This window comes from Bombyx mandarina, chromosome 10 (assembly GCF_030267445.1).
Source record: "Bombyx mandarina strain Sakado chromosome 10, ASM3026744v2".
Lineage (NCBI taxonomy): Eukaryota > Metazoa > Arthropoda > Insecta > Lepidoptera > Bombycidae > Bombyx > Bombyx mandarina.
The window spans coordinates 10,393,331-10,416,954 of record NC_143217.1 but is presented as its reverse complement, the minus strand read 5'-3'; the positions used below and the strand labels follow the sequence as shown (position 1 = coordinate 10,416,954).

Here is a 23,624-nt window from a genome sequence, read left to right as displayed (position 1 = left end):
TAAAGGGAAAACTAAATTAGGGCCGGTTGACCGTGCGGGATTTGTTCCCGGTTACTATTATTATTCTACTATATAATTATACAATAATTTTTTTTCATTCGAAATACAATTTTTAAAAACATCATTGCTATTATTAGTTATTATATACGTTTAAATATGTACCTACCATATATTCATTTATAGATATTAGAGACGCAGATAAAAAGTAAACAAACTTTTTCATTATACAAAAGCTTGCCCCACGTGGAATCGATGACCCATCTGTCAGGAGTGTCAGCTACCACCGAGTCAATCAATGGTGCCTTGATACTTTCCACTTAATATGAGCTGAGCTATAAGCTAATTCAACTGTCTACTCACAAGAATAAAAGTTAATAGCATTTTTGTTGGATCAATTAATTTAGTCCTTCTCTATATTTAAAAAAAATGAAAGAAATAGTGAAAATTATTCTGAGGCTTTTTAATCCATATCTTTAGAACAGCCGCGAAGATTGCTTATTACATTAGATTACCAAATTATGATGCTTCAAAATGAATATTCAAGCAAAACACTTATCCCCTACACATTAATAAGATGGTCGTGAAGTTGTTATAAACGAAATTGTATTTCATAAAAAATTATGACCGTGTTTATAAGTTAATACTTTTTCGAAATTACTTTCTTTAGTTATAATGAAACCGAATTGTATTTCGTTGGCGACACGTCTTCTGTGATGCTATACGATCAGATATTAAAGGATAAGGCGTCCGGTGCATTCGTGTTGAGCGATGCACTGGTGTTCGAATCTCAGGCGGGTACCAATTTTTCTAATGAAATATGTACTCAATAAATGTTCACGATTGACTTCCACGGTGAAGGAATAACATCTATTCGCATCGGATTTTAACGACCTAATGATTTTTAGATATATTTACCATTTTTCTAAATTTCAATAATAAAATAAATCTTAGCCTGCAAAGTGTCAATGATTATGGTCGTGGTATCGTTGGCATGGTGGTATTAGTATCATAGTATTCGTCTGGTGTTTCTCATTTGCAATACATACATAATGCGTATACATATTTCATATCTTAAAGTTAAATTGTCAATTATCTTTAAAGCCATCAATTGATTATTTAAATTATACTATAGCCAAGCTTGACAACACCCAAAATCACCCCATACTCAAATTTTGAGCCCGATCGATAAGCCGAAAGCAAATTGGCGGCGGCTAATGGCACAATTAGGGAATTATCGGGTTAATTCTGTGTGAAACTGTACTCCGGACCTCAACGGAAAAGCGCTACGCGACGCTACATCTAAGCAGTCTCCCCTCGATTTGTCCCCATTACTATTCTAATGCAAACTAGCCCATTTCAAATTTACAATTTACGACACATTGTTGGTTTTGATAGGCTTCATTAAGGAACGAAGAGAAACATCGCCGCACTTATTACCTTCATGAGTGCAATCAAATTCACAATGGGATTCGTTTCTAAAGATTTTGTTCTTTTCACTAGTATCTACTTTATAATTGAAACTATCTAAATTAAATTGTTTAATCGCGTCATTTTACTGTTCTGAACGCTTATCGCGAACAAATAATGATCATTTTAATATTTATCGGTCCAATACAAATAATGAGGCGTAATATGACATCAAATTACAAAATAATTTATAGCGTCTTGTCGTTGAAGGTAATTATCGCTTCGAATGCGGCCATGCAAGGGTTCAGACAGTCTGTGTCATTTGATGCCCGCTAGGGGAAATATCGATTAGGCCTTCCTCGAATAACAGTAATGCCTTTGTAATAATGTAAAGTTGTTAGTAATAACGACGCGCTAGACGCGCAGAGTGTTGATTCAAATTAAAGATGAAAATTTAATTACCGTTTATAGATGAAATTTTAAATGAGATAAAAGAAAATGACGCTCTTTTCACAATAGTCTTGGAGTAGACCGAAATTAAGGTCTTTCTAATGTATTTAATTGAAAATAATAAAACTATAAAACAATTGCCAGTACCCATGACGAGGAGAATTCGATGCCTCCAATGAACACTACGCTAACTCCAAATTCGTAGATTTCCAGGAGGAGCATATAAACGAAAAAAGTTGATAAAATATTTATTATTGCAGATATATTTATGGTTTTTTTGTGTAGCTAGCTTATTTACCCTTGCTTTGAACCCCATTAATAATGATTAATTGTAATACTTTTAACATAGTGAAGCGATTTGCGTGAAAAATGAAAATTTCAAAATTTTGAATTAGAGTAGTGTTCATTGGAGGCATCGAATTTTAGTAGGTGACAGCCAAATAGTGGTGAGCAATGGCGTGAAACCGCTCGAGTTACGAAGGTCATTAGTTCGCCCACAGCCCACATGGTGTGAACGCTCCACAAATTGAGCCAAAACAAATTATTTATTTAAAAGGAAATTATCGTTTGTGAAATGACGACGTCCGACGCTTTCGAACCATGTGGATTTAATGCATTGACATGTGGCAATATTACGGTCCAAGCTGATTGTCATTTGGGACAATAATTCGTTATCGAATCTTCCGGAAGAATTTTAATATTTTCCAATTATTTTTTTCATTTGAGAACGGCATTTCGAAGACGTTTGCATCTGATATTTTTAAATGTTGTCTTTGGCTATTTAGATATTCTAGAGGTCCCGCAGTAGTCGAAATTCGACTATAATTAATTGGAGTTGTAAGTTTGTACACTATTATGATTGTATTTTATACTTCTATAATCACAAATTTCGCCTATCAAAAAATATTAATAAAGACAAACAATATTTAATCTATTCTCAATTTGACCACAGACGTCAAGAACAAAAGTTTGACAATAAATAGTATGCATGCGTGTGTGCGTCAAATACATGGTATGTAGTGTGTGTAATGTTTTCTTTATTGATTTAATGTACCTTTTATGCATTATTTAAAAAAAATATTAGCATTGCACTTCTTCTCTATATTCTCTATAAGTGTGGAAAATTTCATACTCCTCCGTTCGCGCAATTTTCGTAAAAAGGGATACAAAGTTTTTGCTTCACGTATTAATATATAGATATCTGTATAGTTATACGAGTATATATGAGTAACAATACCGTATATTTAACTATAAAATCTTTCAAGATATTTTAAAGTAAACACATATCTGTAAGACCAAGTGAAAAAAACAGATCGTGTTAAAGTAAGTGCTCGTCGAGATATTATTAAAGTTAACGTTTTATAATTCGATGAAGTGGTGTGGTAATGTGTTGGACAAAGCGCGAGCGTGCTCGCCGTTCCGAGTACTGAAGTGAACACGCCGGAGGGCATCCCTGGCCTCGCCGAACCCCGTCTCGGAAAGGTAAAGTAAATGTCAGACTGTATCGGTGCTCTAGTCAGACATGAGTGTTTTATATGGATTTTAAATAAAATTAATTTTCTCGAATGATGTCGTTTACTGTGTGAATTCGTTACATAATGCTTCAAGAAAGCTCGTATGTACTATTGTGGTTATTGCTTACACGTTTGATTCTTGAATAAAACGTGACTATGTAGACTTAAAAATATAAATGCTATAAACATATCAACAACAAATTCGTGATTTATTAATTTTATTAAAAAAAAAAATTGTTTAGATACTCATCTACGACCTCACAGCCCCTCTGGAGTAAAGTGGCTTATGGAGCCCATAGACAACTACAACGTAAATGCGCCACCCACCTTGAGATATAAGTTCTAAGGTCTCAGCATAGTTACAACGACTGCCCCACCCTGCTGCAGTAGGCAGTGGCTTGGCTCTGCCCCTGGCATTGCTGAAGTCCCTGGGCGACGGTAAACACTCACCATCAAGTGGGTCGTATGCTCGTCTGCCTACAAGGACAATAAAAACAAACCCTTCAAACCAAAACGCTTCACGGCAGATATAGGCAGAGTGGTGGTACCTTTTTTTTTTTTTTTTTTTTTTTTTTTTCTTTTTTTTTTTTTTTTGGTACCTACCCGTGCGGACTCACAAGAGGTCCTACTACCAGTAAAATGTCTTACATTTGTCTATTTAAACAATATAAGTACATATGTACATAATATATCAGTTTGAAATTTGCAAATAGTTACGTTATTATAGTGCAGGGAATCCTATTTTCGGGTCAGATGATCATGCGTGATTTGTTCCCGATACCTATTATTATTGAAATTTCTATTAAACATTAAAAAAAAAAACATAGTACAGCATTTAATTTTTTTTAAACACAGTACATCCATTGACACTTATATTCAATTTCGCGTGATGGAATTTATTCTAAAACACTGAAGGTGACGGCCGACCTTCACCGGCTGGGACCAGATAATAATAGGTGCACCAATTTGAGAAACCAGTTCCACGACGTGATAAAAAACAAGCGACCGGCGAATGGAAACAAGGACCATTCTCTTCAACCTTCATATTCTGGTTGTAACTAAAATGGATTCTAGCAGCATGTATCTATCGTTTTTTTTATATGTGTTAAAATTTATCGAAAATATATGTACATGTGTTACACACACTTGTTTGTGGAAAATTTGGCAAAACAAAATCTTTTACACAGAGCTGACTTATAATCAAATCAGATTGATGGCTAATTACCCAGTCTTATAATTAGTGTCATCATATTCTAAGCTATTTGTAAGGTGTAAGCTTATTTACAAGATATGATTTCGGTATAATATAATTAAATTATTTAGCCTTTTTAAATTTGAATTTGAACATCGAACGGCACCCACTGAGATATTCTCCTAGTCACAACCTGGCGAGAACAAGTCTATGCCCGAGCTAAATAAAGTGGGGTAAGCGCGGTTGAACATGCGGGCAGTAAGGCAGTGTCGAAATAAAACAAAGATTTTTTAAAAAACGTTCCATATTCGACAGACTTACTCTAGAATTTTCCCTCGTGCTAAAATTAAGTACTGATTGGGACCATTTACGAAATAAGAACATTGACATCCCAAATTTCAAAGATTTATGACAACTACGTCCAAAGTACAGCAACAGCTTCGTCTGTTCCCAGCATTCTTGATACATGAAAACAGTTTCAATCCTGATAGATTTTGTTCTTTAGGAACACACATTTCAAGGTCGTGTTGCGAAGGTGCTAAAATTTAGTACTGATTGGAACCATACACGAGATAAGAACAGTTATATCCCAAATTTCAAAGATTTATGACAACTACGTCCAAATTATAAGCAGCTTCCTCTGTTCCCAGCATTCTTGATCTCAATCCTGATAGATTTTGTTCTTTAGGAACACACATTTCAAGGTCGTGTTGCGAAGGTTTCGTTGTATTGCGTGCGTGTCGATCAGTCGCCGTCGGGCTCGTCTCTCGGCCGACTCTTCCACGAAACACTCGTTAAACTCACGTATTTTTGGTAGCAACTTAATGCCTGTTATTTCGAATGAAATTATAATAATTATTCCCATTTATACTATAGTAACAAACAAATGAAATGTTTCGAATACAATCCTACCCGGAGGCGCGAGTCTGTGTTTCCATCGGACGCCGTACGATCTGATTTATCGATTGATTTCGTAACAAAATTGAGATTTATCACACAATTGAAAAAATGTTGTCTGGTTAGAAAAGTTAAACTTGAGTGTTATAGCTCGGATTTCGCTCTCCTTTCGTCTTATTGTCTTGTAAATCTTCTGCGTATTTATGGGGCTTATGGTGAGTCCTTACCGTAAGATACCTTTTCTACCACGAAGTAGTTAAAGTAAAAATTTAGTTATTTTCAAAGTAATTTTAATTTTTTTATTGCCCTTGTAGGCAGACGATTATACGGCCCACCTGATGGTGAGTGGTTACTGTCGCCCATGGACTTCAGCAATGCCAGGGGCAGAGCCAAACCGCTGCCTACCGCTACATACCTACATACCATACAATATGGAGGGCACATTTAGTAGACATTCCACCCGATATTCCGTAGACGCATTGTTTTCAGTTAATTTAATAATCGTACTTTCCTTCAGTTTCTGTTTAAATTTTTTACCTTTAATTAGCTGACGTAGCGCGATATTAATTGCTGAGAAAATTACCGACTCGGATACCCCCGGGGGTCAAAGCCACAAAGAGATGGAAGAAGTCTATACATTGGAACGAATAATTATGCAGTTCGTTTTATATTTCTTGGCAATTAAAATATTTCATTTCACATTTCTAGTAGAATTTTTATGTACCAATTTTTTTTATCTGTTAAGTTTTTTTATCTATCTATTGTGCGATGTATGTAAAAGAACAAATATTTACTTTCTATTATTATTTATGACAATCAAGCTATTAAATATTTTACCGATGATTAGAGAAAATACCAATTTACGCTCGTGTATTAAATACAATTAAGTCATTTTAATATACCTAAAGTTATTTTTTTTTGTTATTTCGACAGTAATAACTGCCTTGATTCGTCAATACAATACTTGCAAGATCGAAAGAATCTTAAAATCATTTGAAACAATAGCATCAATTAGATGATAAAACAAAAGGCTGTTATTTAGCGTCACGAAAAGAGTTAGTTGGTGAGGAACAATCGCGAGGAGATAGCGGTCGATTACGAGACGCGTTGAGTGTTCGAATCGTCACGTAGAACTCGCGGCGGTAGAACAAAGCGAAAATTTCGAACAATTGAACGGCCACAAAAGTCCCATAATTCAATTTGCATCCCGCTACATGAACGTAATCGTTGCCGCTACGAAGTGTCGGTACTGCGGAGAGCCGGCGACCCTAGATGAGAACGGCTTTCGCCACATTCCAACACTTGTGTGAATCGGCTAGTCGTTTTTTATTTAAATAGATTTTTTTTCTAATTTTTTGTGTATTTTTTTTATTTATTGCCCTTATATGCAGAGGAGGATACCGTCTACCTGATTGTGAGTGGTTACCGTCGCCCATGGACTTCAGCAATGTCAGGGGCAGAGCCAAGTCGCTGCCTACCAAGTAGTGCCTTCTAAGTATTCTTGTTGAACGGATTCTTACTACGATTTTCACATTTAATATCGCTACCCATATTTCGGTGCAGAGTCAAGCGCCTTCATCACAGGCAGACTGAAGACTGCAGGTAGGTTATTAAGAGCAGACAAATTTGTCTACCATCTACCTTCTTTCTTATCCATTTTCTGTTTGTGTCATATGATCTTGATTAAATAAAAAAAAAGGAAAATATTTGACTGCGATGCGTTCGTAAAGTATTATTACACTGAAATCTTTTGCACCGACCATTGTGCTCATTACATGCTACATATTATTTATTCAACGAGTTCTTACTACATTTTTTTAAGTGAAACTTCTTTAGGCGTGTTGAGGGTAAAACTTAACTCGCCACAGATTCGTTACGGCTAGAGAAAAAAGATACAATTTAGGAAGAGCGAGAGTGAGAAAATAGACAGAGCGTCTCGCGAACCACTCGACCGCGGAGTGAGGGGAAGAACAAAACGAGCTAGATTGTTTCTCTTATACACAGCGTTCCCTATTTTCCGTCTCCGCTTTGTGCGGCTCTATGAAATCGGAAAAAGTGAAGTAAACCACAATACTACACACAGCAAAAAATGTTTCACTTCTTTCTCTTGCACTAAGTTAACTGCACGCGCACCAATATTTTTTTTTCATTTCATGAGTTTCCAATACAATATTGGGAACTCATAGAAATTTGTAAATCTTGGTAAAAGCTCGTCGAAATAATAGTATGTGTGATCTATATATCCTCGAAAACCTCTCTGTTTATTCTGTAGTGCCTTTTATATGTAACCTTTCCCCCCTTTTTTACATCGAAGTAAGTAACAACAAAAAGTTATATCGATTACAACTTGGTGTATTGGATATTAGAGTGCGCGTCGACAAGCCAAGCGAGTCTGCGAAGTGACTCGCGCTTTATTATGATAATGCAGCAACGGGTGGAGTCGATGGTATCGCGCGCTATCCGTCCTGTAACACAATTGAATTAGCATAGAGCAGCGTCGGCCGCGGCGGGCGGTCTCCGCCACGCGACCACCAGAGTACACCAACAACATACCGACTTATAACATCGTTTATACTTTCTTGTTGTATTTCCTATCGAAATTAAATCATGCGTCGAGCGCGTTAAGGTTACATCAGCCTAAAATAGCGCCGATAAATGTTTTAACTATTTTTTTCTACCTAAGCTGATGGTCTTTTCAGCGTTGCCTTAACTAGTAGGTGAGCTCACAGGGCTCAAACTTGACGACATTGCTAACACTAACCCTATCCATGGTACTGCTTCGCAGAATCTACCACCGGATCGGAAAGAAGATCCGGCGAGAAACTCAGTCGGCTGTGTCTGTGGATTAATTTACACACCGAGCCCTTCGTCGCAAGTGACGGTTTCTACGAGAAAGATGATCGGTAAATTTAATACCTAAACGTTACTCTCAGCACACATTTTTACGGTTTTATTTTTCATATGTGTGTTCACACAGATGAGTTCACGGCTGAGGAAAAACAATCACAATTCGAGCATCTATGAGCTGCCCATAAAATTGATTATCACAATCTAATCACATTTACAATTCAAACGACCAACATGTTGTCGGATGCAAACCGCTAACAGGCAAGTCGTATTCAGCGCGGTCGGTAAATCGTGCTAAACGTACACGTACGTATCCTCTGGTCAGTTATGTATGCAGTTGTGAATGAGCCGTGTTCCGCCTTGAATGGTCTGACCGCAGCGACCGCACTCCGCCGGCTGCTTGATGCGAGTTCATTTATGCGCTCACACACAGCACATTCAATACAATACAATCAACGTTACAATCAACTTGACGTTAATGTTTCTATATTTGACACTTCAAGAAACAAATATTAGTGTTATAATAAATACTTTTGAAGTCGTCGTGGCCTAAAGGATAAGACGTCCGGTGCATTCGTATCTAGCCATGCACCGGTGTTCGAATCTCAGGCGGGTACCAATTTTTCTAATGAAATACGTACTTAACAAATGTTCACGGTTGAGTTCCACGGTGAAGGAATAACATCGTGTAATAAAAATCAAAACCCACAAAAAAATTATAAGTTGCGTAATTACTGGTGGTAGGACCTTTTGTGAGTCCGCACGGGTAGGTACCACCACCTCGCCTATTTCTGCCGTGAAGCGTTTCGGTTTGAAGGATGGGGCAGCCGTTGTAACTATACTGAGACATTAGAACTTATATCTCAAGGAGTGTGGCGCATTTACATTGTAGATATCTATGGGCTCCAGTAACCACTTAACACCAGGTAGGCTGTGAGCTCGTCCACACATCTAAGCAATAAAAAATAAATAAAAACAAATCTGTTAAAATATGTGTAATTCTACTTTACTAGAGGTCCCGCAGTAGTCGAAATTCGACTATACTGTTAATTGAAATTGTATGTTTAAACATTATTATGGTTCTATTGTCAAATACTATTATATTTCTATAATATAATCACAGATTTCGCCTAAACTTACACTATAGATAAATAATATTAAAGATAAACAATATTAATCTATTCGGAATTTGACCACAGACTTTAAAAATTAACAAAAGTTTGACAATTGACAATAAACAAAGAGTATAATTATAGTATGTGTGTGTGTATCAAATACATGGTAGTGCGTGTAATTTTTTTTTTATTGATTTAATGTATATATTATGCATAATTTAAAAAAAAATAGCATTGTGAACTCCTTCTCTGTATTGTCTATAAGTGTGGGAAATTTCATACTCCTCCGTCCGCGCAATTTTCGTAAAAAGGGGTACAAAGTTTTTGCTTCACGTATTAGTATATAGACATATTTTTAAATCAATTATAACGATTTATAAACCCGCGCTTAGAGAGTCGTTAACCCATCTAGATCAAAAACAGCTCACAGTAGAGATTCATTTTTATTATAACGAGAAATCTATACTAATATTATAAAGAGCGATATAAGAAGCGAGGGCGGGTCGCTAGTATTATATATTTCCACGCTCTTTCAAATACCTACATACTATATGAGATATGAGACAACCGAGATCTTTGGAGAGGCATTGTTAGTTAATAATATTTAGTACTGTTTTATTATTGGAGTTTTTGGAGATCGGATGTAGATTTGATTATCAAATAATACTTATGGTATGATTTACTTATATTATGACAATCGGAATTACAACAAGTAGTATTATAGAATATTAACGGGGTTGATTAAAAACTCATTATATCGCAATTGTGGATACTACATCGTATGAAAAATAAATATAATAACTACTTACAATAAATTCTAAAATCTGTATACCTATATTTAATTCCGCGTTATCACCGGTGGTGAGCACGCTCGGGTGTACCACCAATCTTCCTATTATTATTATTATTTTTATTGCATGATGTGTGGACGAGCTCATAGCCCACCTGGTGTTAAGTGGTTACTAGAACCCATAGACATCTACAACGTAAATGCGCCACACACCTTGAGATATAAGTTCTAAGATCTCAGTATAGTTACAACTGCTGCCCCGTCCTTCAAACCGAAACGCATTACTGCTTCACGGCAGAAATAGGCGGGGCGGTGGTACCTACCCGTGCGGACTCACAAGAGGTCCTACCACCAGTAATTACGCAAATTATAATTTTGCGGGTTTGATTTTTATTACACGACGTTATTCCTTCACCGTGGAAGTCAATCGTGAACATTTGTTAAGTACGTATTTCTGCCGCATAGCATACACGTGTTCCGTGTACACTACTCCGTTAATGACCTAATCTAAGCCGTAGGAAGTTCTTCGGTCGATCCAGTAATAAAAAATCCATAAAGATTTTAACCGTATCGTTAGGTTGTTCAGAAGTCAACAAAGCTATAATACATTAGAAGAGGGTTGCGTTGAAGTTTCATGGGCTGTATGGAACGACGTGGAGGGCCTTTGAAATATGGCCATCGAGGGAGCTAATGTCACACGACCGACCGACCTTCTCTTGTTACATTATTTATTTGTACTTGAAACTTCTGTTTGTTTGCTCTAAGAGTATTTTACTCTAGAATATATACGCAAACATGTAGAAGCTGCATAAATTAGAAAACCTACGAACCAAATCGTCGTTTAAGAATATAAAAAAAAGCGATATGGAAAACGTTTTGCGCAAAAAACTAATTTAATAATAACCAATTTTGTTTGAATATTCTATTGGTTGTTCTCATTAATATTAATGACATTGCGAATGACCTATAAAATTGATTTCTTTATAATACCTACTGCATGTAATGATTACATGTTACATGCAATAAATTTTTAATAGATGCAAGATCTAAATAGAGAGATTAAAAATTACAAATTATTAAATAGCACTTTTAAGAAAAGTTGTTTTAATTATATATTTTTTAGTCTAGCTGAGTAAAAGAACTCACATTAAGCGGCCCATGGACATCACAAAGTGAATGCCGCCCCCTACCTTGAAAATTGAGGTCGGAATCTAAGGTTATGTGAAGACTTATAATGCGTTTTATAACCAGAGAAAACTGCTGTCCATTCTTAAAATCCCTTAATCGCTCTTTTTCGACACCCATCGGAAGAGATGGGGTGGTGCAATTCTAATGATATGATTATGTATGTATTGTGTGTATGATTATGTATGAGTATGAATGTCTTTTTGATGTGATGATCTACACTTACAAATTAAAAACCATAATTTAAAGAAATCTCATCCTTAAATTATTCGTCGCATCGATATCTACCTATAATATTAGATTTATATGATATTATTATATTAGTCCAGCAGGATCGATGCTTTTAAATGTTCAATTTGATAAGTTAAAATCATGGATATACGATCTTAAGTTTCTAAAATTCAATGGTTCCAAGGCTGCTATAATTCACTGAAAGCGCATTAAGTTAAAACCATTCCACACAGGGACAAATTGCAACCGGAATATTTACACTTAAAAGCCGGATGTCGGAACGAATGGATGCAATTTCCTATTCAAATCATAATAATAGTTTTAATGTGTCTGCCGGTTTACAGCTAGCTCAGATTTTATTTTAACAAAAACACATCGAGTTTTATTTATTAAAAATAATAATCAGATAACCGACACATTTAGATAACAATTTATTAGCTGTCCACTCATGCATATTTAACATGCACACGTATTTTATATTCAATTAGGTAATTTTGGTAAGTTTTTTTTTGTTCGGAAAATTACAGCTACCTACTCTAAATTTTATTGTTTAACACGTTTATCGTTGTGACCAAAGAATGACAAAATACGATCAAGAAAAAATCGCACAGTCACCTAAGTATAAAAGCGTTTGTGGTGATATATATTATAGCTTAGATTCGGTAAAGGACATGAGTGGCGCTATCGGTATCTGAGCCCAGCGGACGCGACGGGGCACCTGCTTGTCCTATAGCGTTCTCTGCGGGGGGCAACCCCTTGCCTTTGTGTCTCTAGTTAAGTGTTAAATTAATTGTTGGCCACACAACGCCTTTGATTATTTCGAAATCACTAAACGCTCTTAGCGTAATATAGCCGACTGAGTTTCTCGCCGGATCGTCTCAATGGGTCGCGTTTCGGATCCGGTGGTAGATTCTGCAAAGCACTGCTCTTGCTAGGGCCGGTGTTAGCAACACTCCCGGTTCGAGCCCCGTGAGCTGACCTACACGTCAAGGCGAAGCTAAAATAGCCTCTCAAGACTATCAGCAAAAAAGTATTAAGCGGTAGACAGCGGCTTGGCTCTGCTCCTGGCATTGCTGAAGTCCATGGGCGACGTAACCACTCACCATCAGGTGGGCCGTATGCTCGTCTGCCTACAAGGGCACTAAAAGAAAAAAAAGCGTAATATCTCCCTACAGATTCAATTTTGTAAATTAACATTTTTATCACGTATTAGTCTTCTTTCAACATAATTGACATTAGAACAATGAAGTCGCCGCTTCTTTTTTTTTTTAAGCCAGTAGAAGGTATTAATTAGTGGTGCTGCACCTTCGAAAATAACCGTCTCTGTTGTCGGGCGATCGGATATTGACAGGGCGCGCGATGACGGCGCTGACGGATGGCGGCGGCGCCTCTGGCCCAGTGACTTGCACCTTGCCTTCATTACGCGCCTCCGAGCCGCTCTCCACACTAACAAGCCAAGCTAATGCAATGAATTGCAAAATCCGTGACCGACGTAAGCCCGAACTCGCGATACCACGCATGCGATTCTCGTCTTTAAAACAATCACCCAAAACACATAATGCTCAGATATGTCAAAGGATCTTTTTTTAACAAAGTACCGGGAGCTGTTGACTTTGATGACATTAATGACGCCTAAATCTGGCCGATGCATAAAAATCTCGAAGGGTGCCCTGAGATTGAATTAGTTTTCCTTACGGACTCCGCGGTCAGAGATACCCATTAGACGAGGGCGGCTACAACAAAGAGCACAAAGGAGAATTTTCGTGAGTAATCATGGAAGTTGATTGAGCCTGTGTTTGGTTGGATCCTGATACGAATGTATTCAGTTAGCTTGTTTGGTTATTATCTTACGGACTCGTATACTGTTACTGTGAAGGACTACACCGTAGGGATTTGACGATATAAGACCAATAACCAAATAAATTAGCCAACTTTAAGAATACGAATTATTCAAAATAAGCAAGACGCTAGAAAATTATTTGTTGTTGTTTCAACTGTAAGGCAGATTTTCTTAGGTATTTTATTACTCGTTACCGGTTTATTACAAAGACGTCATTCATTTTAACGACTTCACACATTTCGTAGTTAAATTTTATAGTGTAGGGACAAATAGGTATTTGAGGTATGGTGATCTTAGCGACAGTGAAATGTTTTGTTCTGCAATTGCTATAGTTCCTCCACTGAATATACATGCGTAGTACCTGCTTTTTCAAAGGCTTACGTGTTGATGTTATATATGATATATTTAAATAGCAGATAAGCGTTTTTGCAAGCTATTTTGGGTGCCATCTTTTTTATTATGTAATTTCGGAATCTGATTTGACAATTACGTCTAGTAAAGTCTTGTCTATTGAAATATATTCTAGAAAATATTACTTATTTCAATAGGTAATTATCTCGGCGAAGTAAAAAAAAAAAAGAGAACAATATGCAACAAGTAACCAACAGTATTAAAAGTTCATTTGTGGTTAAAGCAGGAAACAGCGCAGTTGGCTTGCGGTCAAGTCGTTTTTGTATGCGAGATATGTTTTATAAACTGTTACTAAAGTATTTTTGTGGTTGGTTGGTTGTTTGTATAGAAACAGGCCTTAGGCGCAACTGTCTACTGCATGCGACGTTCGCAGTATTAAGTATTCAATTAAACATTCAAAAGCAGCAAAAACTGCGGAGGCGGTATGAATAAACAATGAGTAAAATAAGTATTTTATTTGAAAAATAAAAAAGTGTTTTAAAAGAAAATTATAATTGTTTCCTTGTTTTATATAAATTTAATGATATAATTAACAAAACATTTTAAAATTTATTCTTTAAGCGATCGAATAGTACAATCGCATCGTAATTGATTCTGCGAAGCATTGCTTTCGCCAGAACAAGCGTTAGTAACTAACTCATAGACTTCCAACTGAGTTTTTCATCGAATCTTATCAGCGGGTCCCGATTTCGATCCGGTGCTAGATTCTGCGAAGCACTTTTCTCAAGTTGAGCCCCGTGAGCTTACCTACCAGCCACAGTGAATCTGGAATAGCCCTTTAAACTAGTAGCGAATAGATAGAGGAAAAAAAAGGAACCGTAAATCTAAAAATCACTAGTGGCCCCGCAGTAGTCGAGATTCGACTATAATTAATTGAAATTATAAGTTTAAACATTATTATGGTTCTACTATCAAACACTATTATATTTCGATAATGTTATCACAGTATTCGCCAAAACTGCACTATAGATCAATAATATTAATGACAAACATTATTAATCTATTTTCAATTCGACCACAGACTTTAAAAAATAACAAAAGTTTTCCAATTGACAGTAAACACAGAGTATACTTTTATGTATGTATTGTGTCAAATACATGGTAGTGTGCGTAATGTTTTCTTTATTGATTTAATGTATCTTTTACGCATTATTTAAAAAAAATATTAGCATTGTGCACTTCTTCTCTATATTCTCTATAAGTGTGGAAAATTTCATACTCCTCCGTCCGCGCAATTTTCATAAAAAGGGATACAAAGTTTTTGCTTCACGTATCAATATATAGATATGCTTTCGTTAAACAATTAAACTTGTACACAATAAATCGTTTGGAACACGCACACTGACAGATTCGCTCGTCATTACCGTTTCTTTTTTTTCATATAAAAAACGCTCCGACGACGTTCGCATGTGGAACTTTGTTGAATTTGTCGGCGTCGAGACGCTGCGTTGATGGATCACCGCATAAATAACTTAACGAGTACAATTTAGGTACATACGTTGGCTATTTGTTGACGTTACATAAAATATCTACTCATTAGACTTTGATCGCATTAAGGGAAATTTAATTGAAATTTATTAAACGATATAATAAATTTTTCATTGCTTTTCTATAGGCAGTTTGGTCTTATTAACACCGTAAGGTATTTTTAGACTGAATAGACCTTAACAACATCACCGACCCTGGAGCACGAAATCTCTATTGTGTAGTAGTAATAATATCGATAGGCGCAGGGAATAACATTGTAACTCACTCACTGAGTTTCTCGCCGGATCTTCTCGGTGGTAAATTCTGTGAAGCACTGCTCTTGCTAGGGCCAGTGTTAGCAACGTCCTCTGGTTAGAGCCCCGTGAGCTCACTTATTCATTCGGTTGCGCTGGCATAAACTTCTAAGGTTACCAGCTTAGGTACGAAAAAAAATTGTAACTCCATTTTACCTTTTTTTTTATTGCTAAGATGGTTGGACGCGCTCATAGCCCACCTGGTGTTAAGTGGTTACGGGAGCCCATAGACATCTACAACGTAAATTCGCCACCCACCTTGATATATAAGTTCTAAGGTCTCAAGTACAGTTACAACGGCTGCCGGTGTAAATGAAAGTCAAACAATAAAAAACAGATGAATTAAAAGAAATACCGAAAGCAGAAACAGTAATTGTTTACTGGTGGTAGGACCTCTTATGAGTCCGCATGGGTAGGTACCACCTGCCTATTTAAACCGCGAAGCAGTAATGCGTTTCGGTTTCAAGGGTGGGGCAGCCGTTGTAACTATACTGAGACCTTAGAACCCATATCTCAAAGTGGATGGCGGCATTTATTTTGTAGATGTCTATGGGCTCCGGTAACCACTTAACACCAGGTGGCTGTGAGCTCATCCACCCTATCTATGCAATAAAAAACTTAAAAATTGTCCCTACCGATAGCCCGTTGCGTAGATATGATATCGATGGTCGATACCCATGATATCGACCCACATAATGTGAGGTAAGGGAGGGAAAGAAGAAGAAGATGAAGAATTATTACAGCAACTTAATTAACAAGCGACATGTCTCCAGAGAAGGATGTTCCTAAAATACATCACAATACGACGTTCGAGTATTTAACGGACGGTAGGAACTGGAGCAGTAAATATAATTTCCTTGACAGCTTCATTTAAATACCTTTTGTCAATGAACGGGTTAAACACGACGTGCTCCAGCCATAAAAAAGAATTATGAAGGGCTGCTGTCGCCACTGCTTCGACCGTTTTTATTTTTTCGTCTCATTATTAGTTCACGCGAGAAGTATTTTAATTAGAGCACTCGTTTGTTTTGATGCTAAATTAAATTGGGAATAATAATCGGTTTGGTGCGCCGAGTGGGTTCATGCTTGATAAAGGAATATACAAAATAAGAAATTGGAGAGGAAGTTAAGCAGGTTAATAAAGACTGCTACTACTTATTGTTACTTAAAATATTATCTGTCGTAACTTGAGACTCTGATTAATGCTCGTATAGTATAGAACGTATAGATCAATATTAAATTCCTCTGGACGGGAATATCCCTGATGGTAGAAAATATGTCCATGGGTTTGCTGACATTACTTAACATAGGGCCTTAAGCTGGTCTATCTACATGGTGCAAAAATTCATGTTTTTCTTTTGCGATTCATGACTTCTTGTGTCGTTTGGAAAGTACACACACAATTCATAGAGTTATTTAGTGACTGGTCAAATTAATAGGAAGCAAAAGCGAAACGAAAAAAAAAAAACAGGCCAATAATGCCAAACCCGGAAAAATTCAAGTTCACCACCACTTAAAGATCCTAAACAAACCTCGCAATCGTAAGTGGCCCGAGCAGAACCCAAGTGCCTAATCCGCCGTGTAAACTGTCACACAAAACACCGTTCGCTATCAAAACTGACAGATCTCAAGAATGCATTGTGGCGGCATCGCATTAAGCTAATGTCATTTCGCTCGGATCCGTTGAGTTCGGTCCCGCTGACAATGCGAAGAGCACCTTAATCCGTCCAACAGCCATTTAGGGGTATTACAAATAAAAGTTTGTCGTTCGTACGTATCGATTGAATGCCACAATAGCCATTGACGGGACTTCACGCTGGGCCGCTGTGAATGGGCCAGCGCCAAAAAAATCTATTAGACACGCATAATGGACATGATGTGTGGAAAGATGAAAGTCTCTGTTCCGAGTCATCAATAGAGTAACTACGTTTTGTGAGAGCGGTGATAAGGCGTTTTTTAACATATAATTTTAAGTTATCTTACCATTTATAGATAGGTAGTCGTCTAAGAAGCCTTATTTGTTTATTTGTAATAACTTACATATAAATAAACTAAAGTAAACTCAGTTAACAGATATCAGCTGTTATAAGCACTCGTAATTTTTTGGTAGGGTACATATGGCTTTGAAAATGCTAAAAACATATGCAAAGAAAATTGAGAACACATTACCTACGACTTATTAAAACAGACCGCATCAAATATAATTAAAATTAATAACTAATCCTCAATTTTTTTCAGTAGTAGGTACTTTGACTAAACAAGGTTTGAACAAAATGAACATTCGGTATAAACAAAGTGGATAAATAAAAAATCGATTTCGGTAACTATTTAGGTAGGAACATTCAATTGTACTCGATATTTCCGAATATCGTCGATGACAAATATTTTACGAAGGGAAGATCGATTGAACGAGCAGGAAACAATCACGCCATACGGAAGTTTCTCCTTATTGTAATGAAAGCTATGAAAGGTGTTGATGTTGAATGATTACCTATATTGTTGGCGAATTTATTTTGAAAAAAAAAAAACCTTCAACCTAGGCTCTAAATTTTAATTATTTTTTTGGTAGGTATTATTTTGTGTATTATCTTGTACTTGACTTATACCATCTTATACGCTATCACGGTTTTTTTCATAATTCTGAATTCGAAATTTAAAAAAAAACATACCAAAGGGTTGACCAATAAATCAGCTTCAAAAACTGCATAGAAACTTATTGCTCCACCTAACATTTATTTTTAGCTAGGGACCGTCAAAACTTAAAACACTAGGTGGGCCGATAGATGTGTCCGGGAGTGTATTTGCGAAAACATTTTCACACTTAACGATGACTGAACTTAGAATCTTAAATTACCAGTTTATGTTTAATTTAAATAATAAATAAATCACAATAAACGCTCGAAAAGAATAAACGACTTACGATCGATTTGTTGGTCGGCGGGGGCGCCGGTAGGGGCGCGTACATATCAGTTATCATTGTCTTACACTCAAAACGGCACTAGACACATCTCAAACAAAAGTCTCTAAGTGAATTACGAACTGTCACTGGTGGAGCGCGGCGGCGGCGATATCGCGTCGGGTCGTACGGGCGGTAGCTGCGTGTCGCGCGATCCTCGGCCGAGAGTCGACACTCGACGAGCTGGCGGCGCGGTGCGGGGGTGCGGGATACGGCCTAGTGCGGTGGGCGGGTCCGCAGCCGAGCCCGCCCCGAGCTAGCGACCCGCCCGCAAGGTCGCGGGGCGGACGTATCGATCGCACGCGCGACCACGATGCGACTCCATTTTATTTCGGCTCCCTCGATTTGCATAAACTTGTTTTTTTTCTTCTCTCTCAACTTCGATACTGTTAAGATTGATTTAACTGTGTCTACATTATCTATTCTATTTGACAGTATGGGTACCGTTTTTGTTTGAAATTTAGAAATTTCTAGTTTTCTTTTAAATAGTTCTCATCGTTAAAACACTACCCGGAGCTTGTTTTATTGGAATCACATCCTTGTAATTTTTTATGAGTGAAATTAAAATGACGTGTCGCAATGAGAAATGTGAATATGCACGCCGAAATGATTCACGCCTTAACTTTACCTACACGATTATAAATTTCTGTTAATAACCATAATATTTTGTACATTTAACGGTCCCATACTCGAATTCGAATTCTGTGCATGGAGCCGGCAAACATACCTACACATACGAGAACTCAAATATATCACAGTGCAGTACAGTAATTAGGTTTACTAGACCGTCTAGACCGACTGAGTAAGTAATGTATAATTTGCTGAGCCAAGTAGTAAAAAAAAGGATATGAATCCTTTGAGCATTTAATGAAGTTGAAAGTGAAGTTGACAAGTGAAGAACTAAGAAGACTACTTCAAAAGACCTGGATGTCAAAAAAGAATTTAATAGAATAATTGTTAGGTTAGATACAAATGACGAGATTTAGCATACTTTGCAAATTGAATCAGACATTCATGCTTCATTAGTCCACTGCTTAACTCTTTCCAAATGGCTAATTTAGCCAATTGTTGATTTATTTTGTTTCAATAGGAATAAAATGCATACTAAGCGTTATTACTACATAATCTTTGGCAATGAAACGTTAAGATATGTTTTTTGGTAAAAAAAACAACTGAGATCAAAAGTTTTTCTATCAGTAAAAGCTATCTACATTTGAAATTAATAGTATTAAAGAAATTGTTTAACTGATGTTAGTACGTTACTAAAACCTTTGGATACCATTAAAAAGCAGCACCTACGTGGATTTACCAGATTACCGCTTTCTTGCCCTTCCGGAGTTTATGGAAGAAATCTACCAAAGGCTTACCTAAGGGCTGAGGTAAAAAAATATATTACATTACTTCTGTGAATTATAGAAAAATAGTTGCAAACGAGAAAAGATCGCGTTTGAACACCAATTTCTTTAAATTAGTAGTTAAGTAGACTAAAATTATTAAGATTTTCAGACTCCATTCAAACATGAGAATTTCTTTCAAAACCTGCTTCAACGACTGGGGAAGATAGTAACTATATTTTTTTACTTTGAAAAAACTTTCTCAATGCCCATATATGAAATTCCTCCATGCGTTTCGTGGGTCAATACGTTTTGTGCCCTTGAAGCAAAAGTTGCTTATTTCGCTGTGTAGTATGAAATAATTATTCAGTTTAAGAGGGAAAAATTTTTTCTTCCTTATTTACCATTGACAAGATAAGTTTACAGTCATAAATCATTTAATTATATTTTTTTATTTTTTATTTATTTTGATTTTATTATTTCCGCATGAAATGTGAACTAACATACTGATTCGAATTCTACTGATAATACATGTAAATAAACGCTAATTGCACCGTCTTTTTGATGTGTAATATTTCTTAACGTTCATGTCTTAAAGAGAACATGAAACCTAACATTTATCAAGATCTAAATAAAATAAGTGAAATCCCGATAACGCATTAAACGTAATTTAATAAAATACTCACCACAGAAACTCGTTTATAATGTGTCGATCGAAATTCTAATGGATCATAAAAACACCACAATGGTATAGAGGAGATTGCGTGAAAAAAAAACATTTGCGTCCCCAACCACACGAGTTCCTCCACGACGCTCAGCATTCTCGAAGAAATGTCGACGCCATAAGAATAACTTAAGCGGTTAATAGTTTTATGACACGCATAAAACGAGGAAACATACATAGGCAATGTCACTGGATAATGAGCTCTGTTCTGTTGTGTGAAAGTTTAACATCACCCTAAAGGGTGAACGGCCGGAAATGACAGTCGCAAGACATTATAGCGCCATTAGACAGGGGTGCCATCGGGTTCATAAAATAGTGAAATTGTACCGAGGTGAGCCCCTGGGATAGAGGGGCGAGGGGCGTACGTTGGGCGTGTCCGGGATAACGAAATAAAAATGCTCCGGGCCGCTCACGGGCGACCGTGCGAACTCCGCTTAACGCAATAAACATTTTAATTTGAACACGAAACTCATGCTGAGACGCAAAATTACGACACGAGAGGGCGGCATGTGCAAATGAAATTACAGGAAAAATTTCAAGGGAAATATTCGGTGATCGCTTAAAGGGAAATGAAAATGTCTCCATATTGATACGAGAGATTTAAGCCCCATTAAATAAATAAATTTTGGATTGCCACAAGATGACATAAAAAATAAAAGAAGCAGTATTTAAAACACAACTTTTTTTTAAGAAAATTAAAAGTTACTTTACAAAGTTGTCAGATTTAAGCTTGGCCCGTGAGCCCATTGGCCTACAAATTTAATAGTCACAAAAACGTTTACCCGTTCTCTTAAAAGTCGAAATTAATTAAGTTTTTATCACGCCTTTGGATTGCTTCCATAGACTAATAGTACATACACATGCCTCAATTTTATTGGCACATGAATACTCATCTTTTTGAACGTAACTTAGCAGCGATATCTTTATAATATTGGTATTTTCAGTTGTTTCAATTCTTGTATAATAACGTTTCGTCACTTATCTTTTGGTGAGAGTTTCGCCTTAAAAACCCTTTGTTACATTTATAACATACCTCTTAAAAATTTAGATTAATTTTATTTTCTACGAACTTTGGTCTTTTCGCGATTAAAAAATGTATAATCGTTATGAGAGGAAAGTACGATATTCAAATATCATTTTTTGGTACCTAATCGCTAGTAGTCAATATAGGTAGAAAATATCAGTAGCGTGTTAAATAATACTAAGTCACCCACGTCACAAGCAGCCCCTTCACGCTCCACTGTGATATCGATAACGTTATGAAAAACATCGATTTCTTGAAATTACTCGCGTGCCATCTCTACTATGCGTTGATGGTACTATGAAACCTTCTCTGAAGTGCCAATAAAATTGTACTAAGTTTCATCAGAAACAGTTAAATATCTTAGGAACGCATAAAGCAGCATAACAAACGTAACAAAGTTCAAGTATTGATTTTAATGATATAGAAGTGGACGTGGAAAAGTCATACCTTCTTCATATAATTTTCATCAACTGTGTGATAATTTTACACCTTTTTTCTCATTTTTAAGTTGTGAAAAATTAGCTCGAGAGCTATTTTTCACGCAGTTACATAATTACTTTAACAAGTCTGGCCATAAATACTGTTCCATAAAACTTTGTGTACGTAAAAAGTGTACGCTCACCGTTCTAAAGAAGCTGCTCAAGTGGTCGGAAAGGTAAAACGTGGTCTTCATCCTGCGTCAGTGATGGTTTGGTAGGCGTGTTTTATGTGGGAGTCACAAAACTACATTTTTGTTAAAAAGGAGGAAAATATCAGCCAAAATGTATCAAGATACAGTCTTGGAACATAGTGTGAAACCTCTCAACAATACCTACCTAGCTACACTTTTTAAAATAAACCGTGGACTTTCCAGTAGGACTCTGCACCTGGTGATAAGGCACGAACTACCCAAGCCTGGCTTGAAACCAACGTTCCGGACTTTTTAAGAACTGAAGACTGGCCTTCATCTAGCCCGAACCTTAAACCCTTAGACTTCAAATTATGGTCAACTTTAGAGGACATGGTCTGCTCTAAATGACACGGTGACATTGAGTCTCTTAAAAAATCTTTAGAGCAAGCAAGTAAAGAGAGAGTAGAGTAAATTAAGTAAATACCAGACGTCCTTAGTTGATTACTAGAGTAGTTTACACCACCTGTGAGTTCACAGAGACGTTGTTGTTGATCAAATGATCGCCGGAAATAAACGGAAGTGAGCGACGCCGGATCGCGTCAACGACTGGTTTAGATGAAATCGTTCTAGTGATTTGTACGCTTGATCTGTATTTACTGCTTTATCTTTTATTTATATGTCTCCTGTACTATACGATTTTCCCCTACTTATTCGCTGGTAGCTTAAGAGGATATTCCAACGACGGCCGGACGGGTAGGTGAGCTCACGGGCTCAACCTGAGAGAATTTACTAACACTTGCCCTAGCAAGATCAGTGCTTTGCAGAATGTAGGTACTACCGGATCGGAATCACTGAGGAGATCCGGCGAAAAACTCAGTGGATTATGTCTATGGGTTAATTCCCTGGTGAACGGTGCTTGAGGGTCCTAAAAACCTTCAAAGTGAATCCGGGCGATCTGACAAGACACGTTTTGGGCGATGGCGGTACGAGTATTGCGTTGCCTCGTGGCGGTCGTATAATATTATTATATACAATGTCTGTTCTACTACTCATCAAAGCATAGAGCATGTCTGCTTCTTTGCAGAAACATGTAGTTTGAGGATTACGTTAAGTCTGTTTGTTTATGAATTTGTAACTTGTTGAGTTATGTATACGGTTGTCATAACTTTGTTTTTACTAATTTTCCAAATTGTCATTTCATAGTTCAGCCTTTATACCGGAAAATGTTCTTTAGATTGCGGCGTCAGTTCCTTTGATCCATAACATTTCAGATTGTTATAATACTCAATAAATTCACGGATAGTATCGATTTATTA

At 36.8% G+C, this 23,624-nt stretch overlaps 1 protein-coding gene across 3 annotated transcripts in view; it reads right to left on the bottom strand.

Annotated features, from left to right (window-relative positions):
• The window catches only part of Sp1 (transcription factor Sp8), a 38,061-nt gene that overhangs the window by 5,905 nt on the left and 8,532 nt on the right, over nt 1–23,624 (bottom strand). Inside the window, exon 1 of one of the 3 annotated variants that reach the window (XM_089730397.1) lies at nt 18,581–18,837. The exons of the other annotated variants lie outside the window; for them this stretch is intronic. Coding sequence (XP_089586523.1) covers nt 18,581–18,637 — 57 coding nt within the window. The 5' untranslated portion in view covers nt 18,638–18,837. Of the gene's footprint in view, nt 1–18,580; nt 18,838–23,624 lie in introns of those variants that run through there. 3 annotated transcript variants of the gene reach the window in all.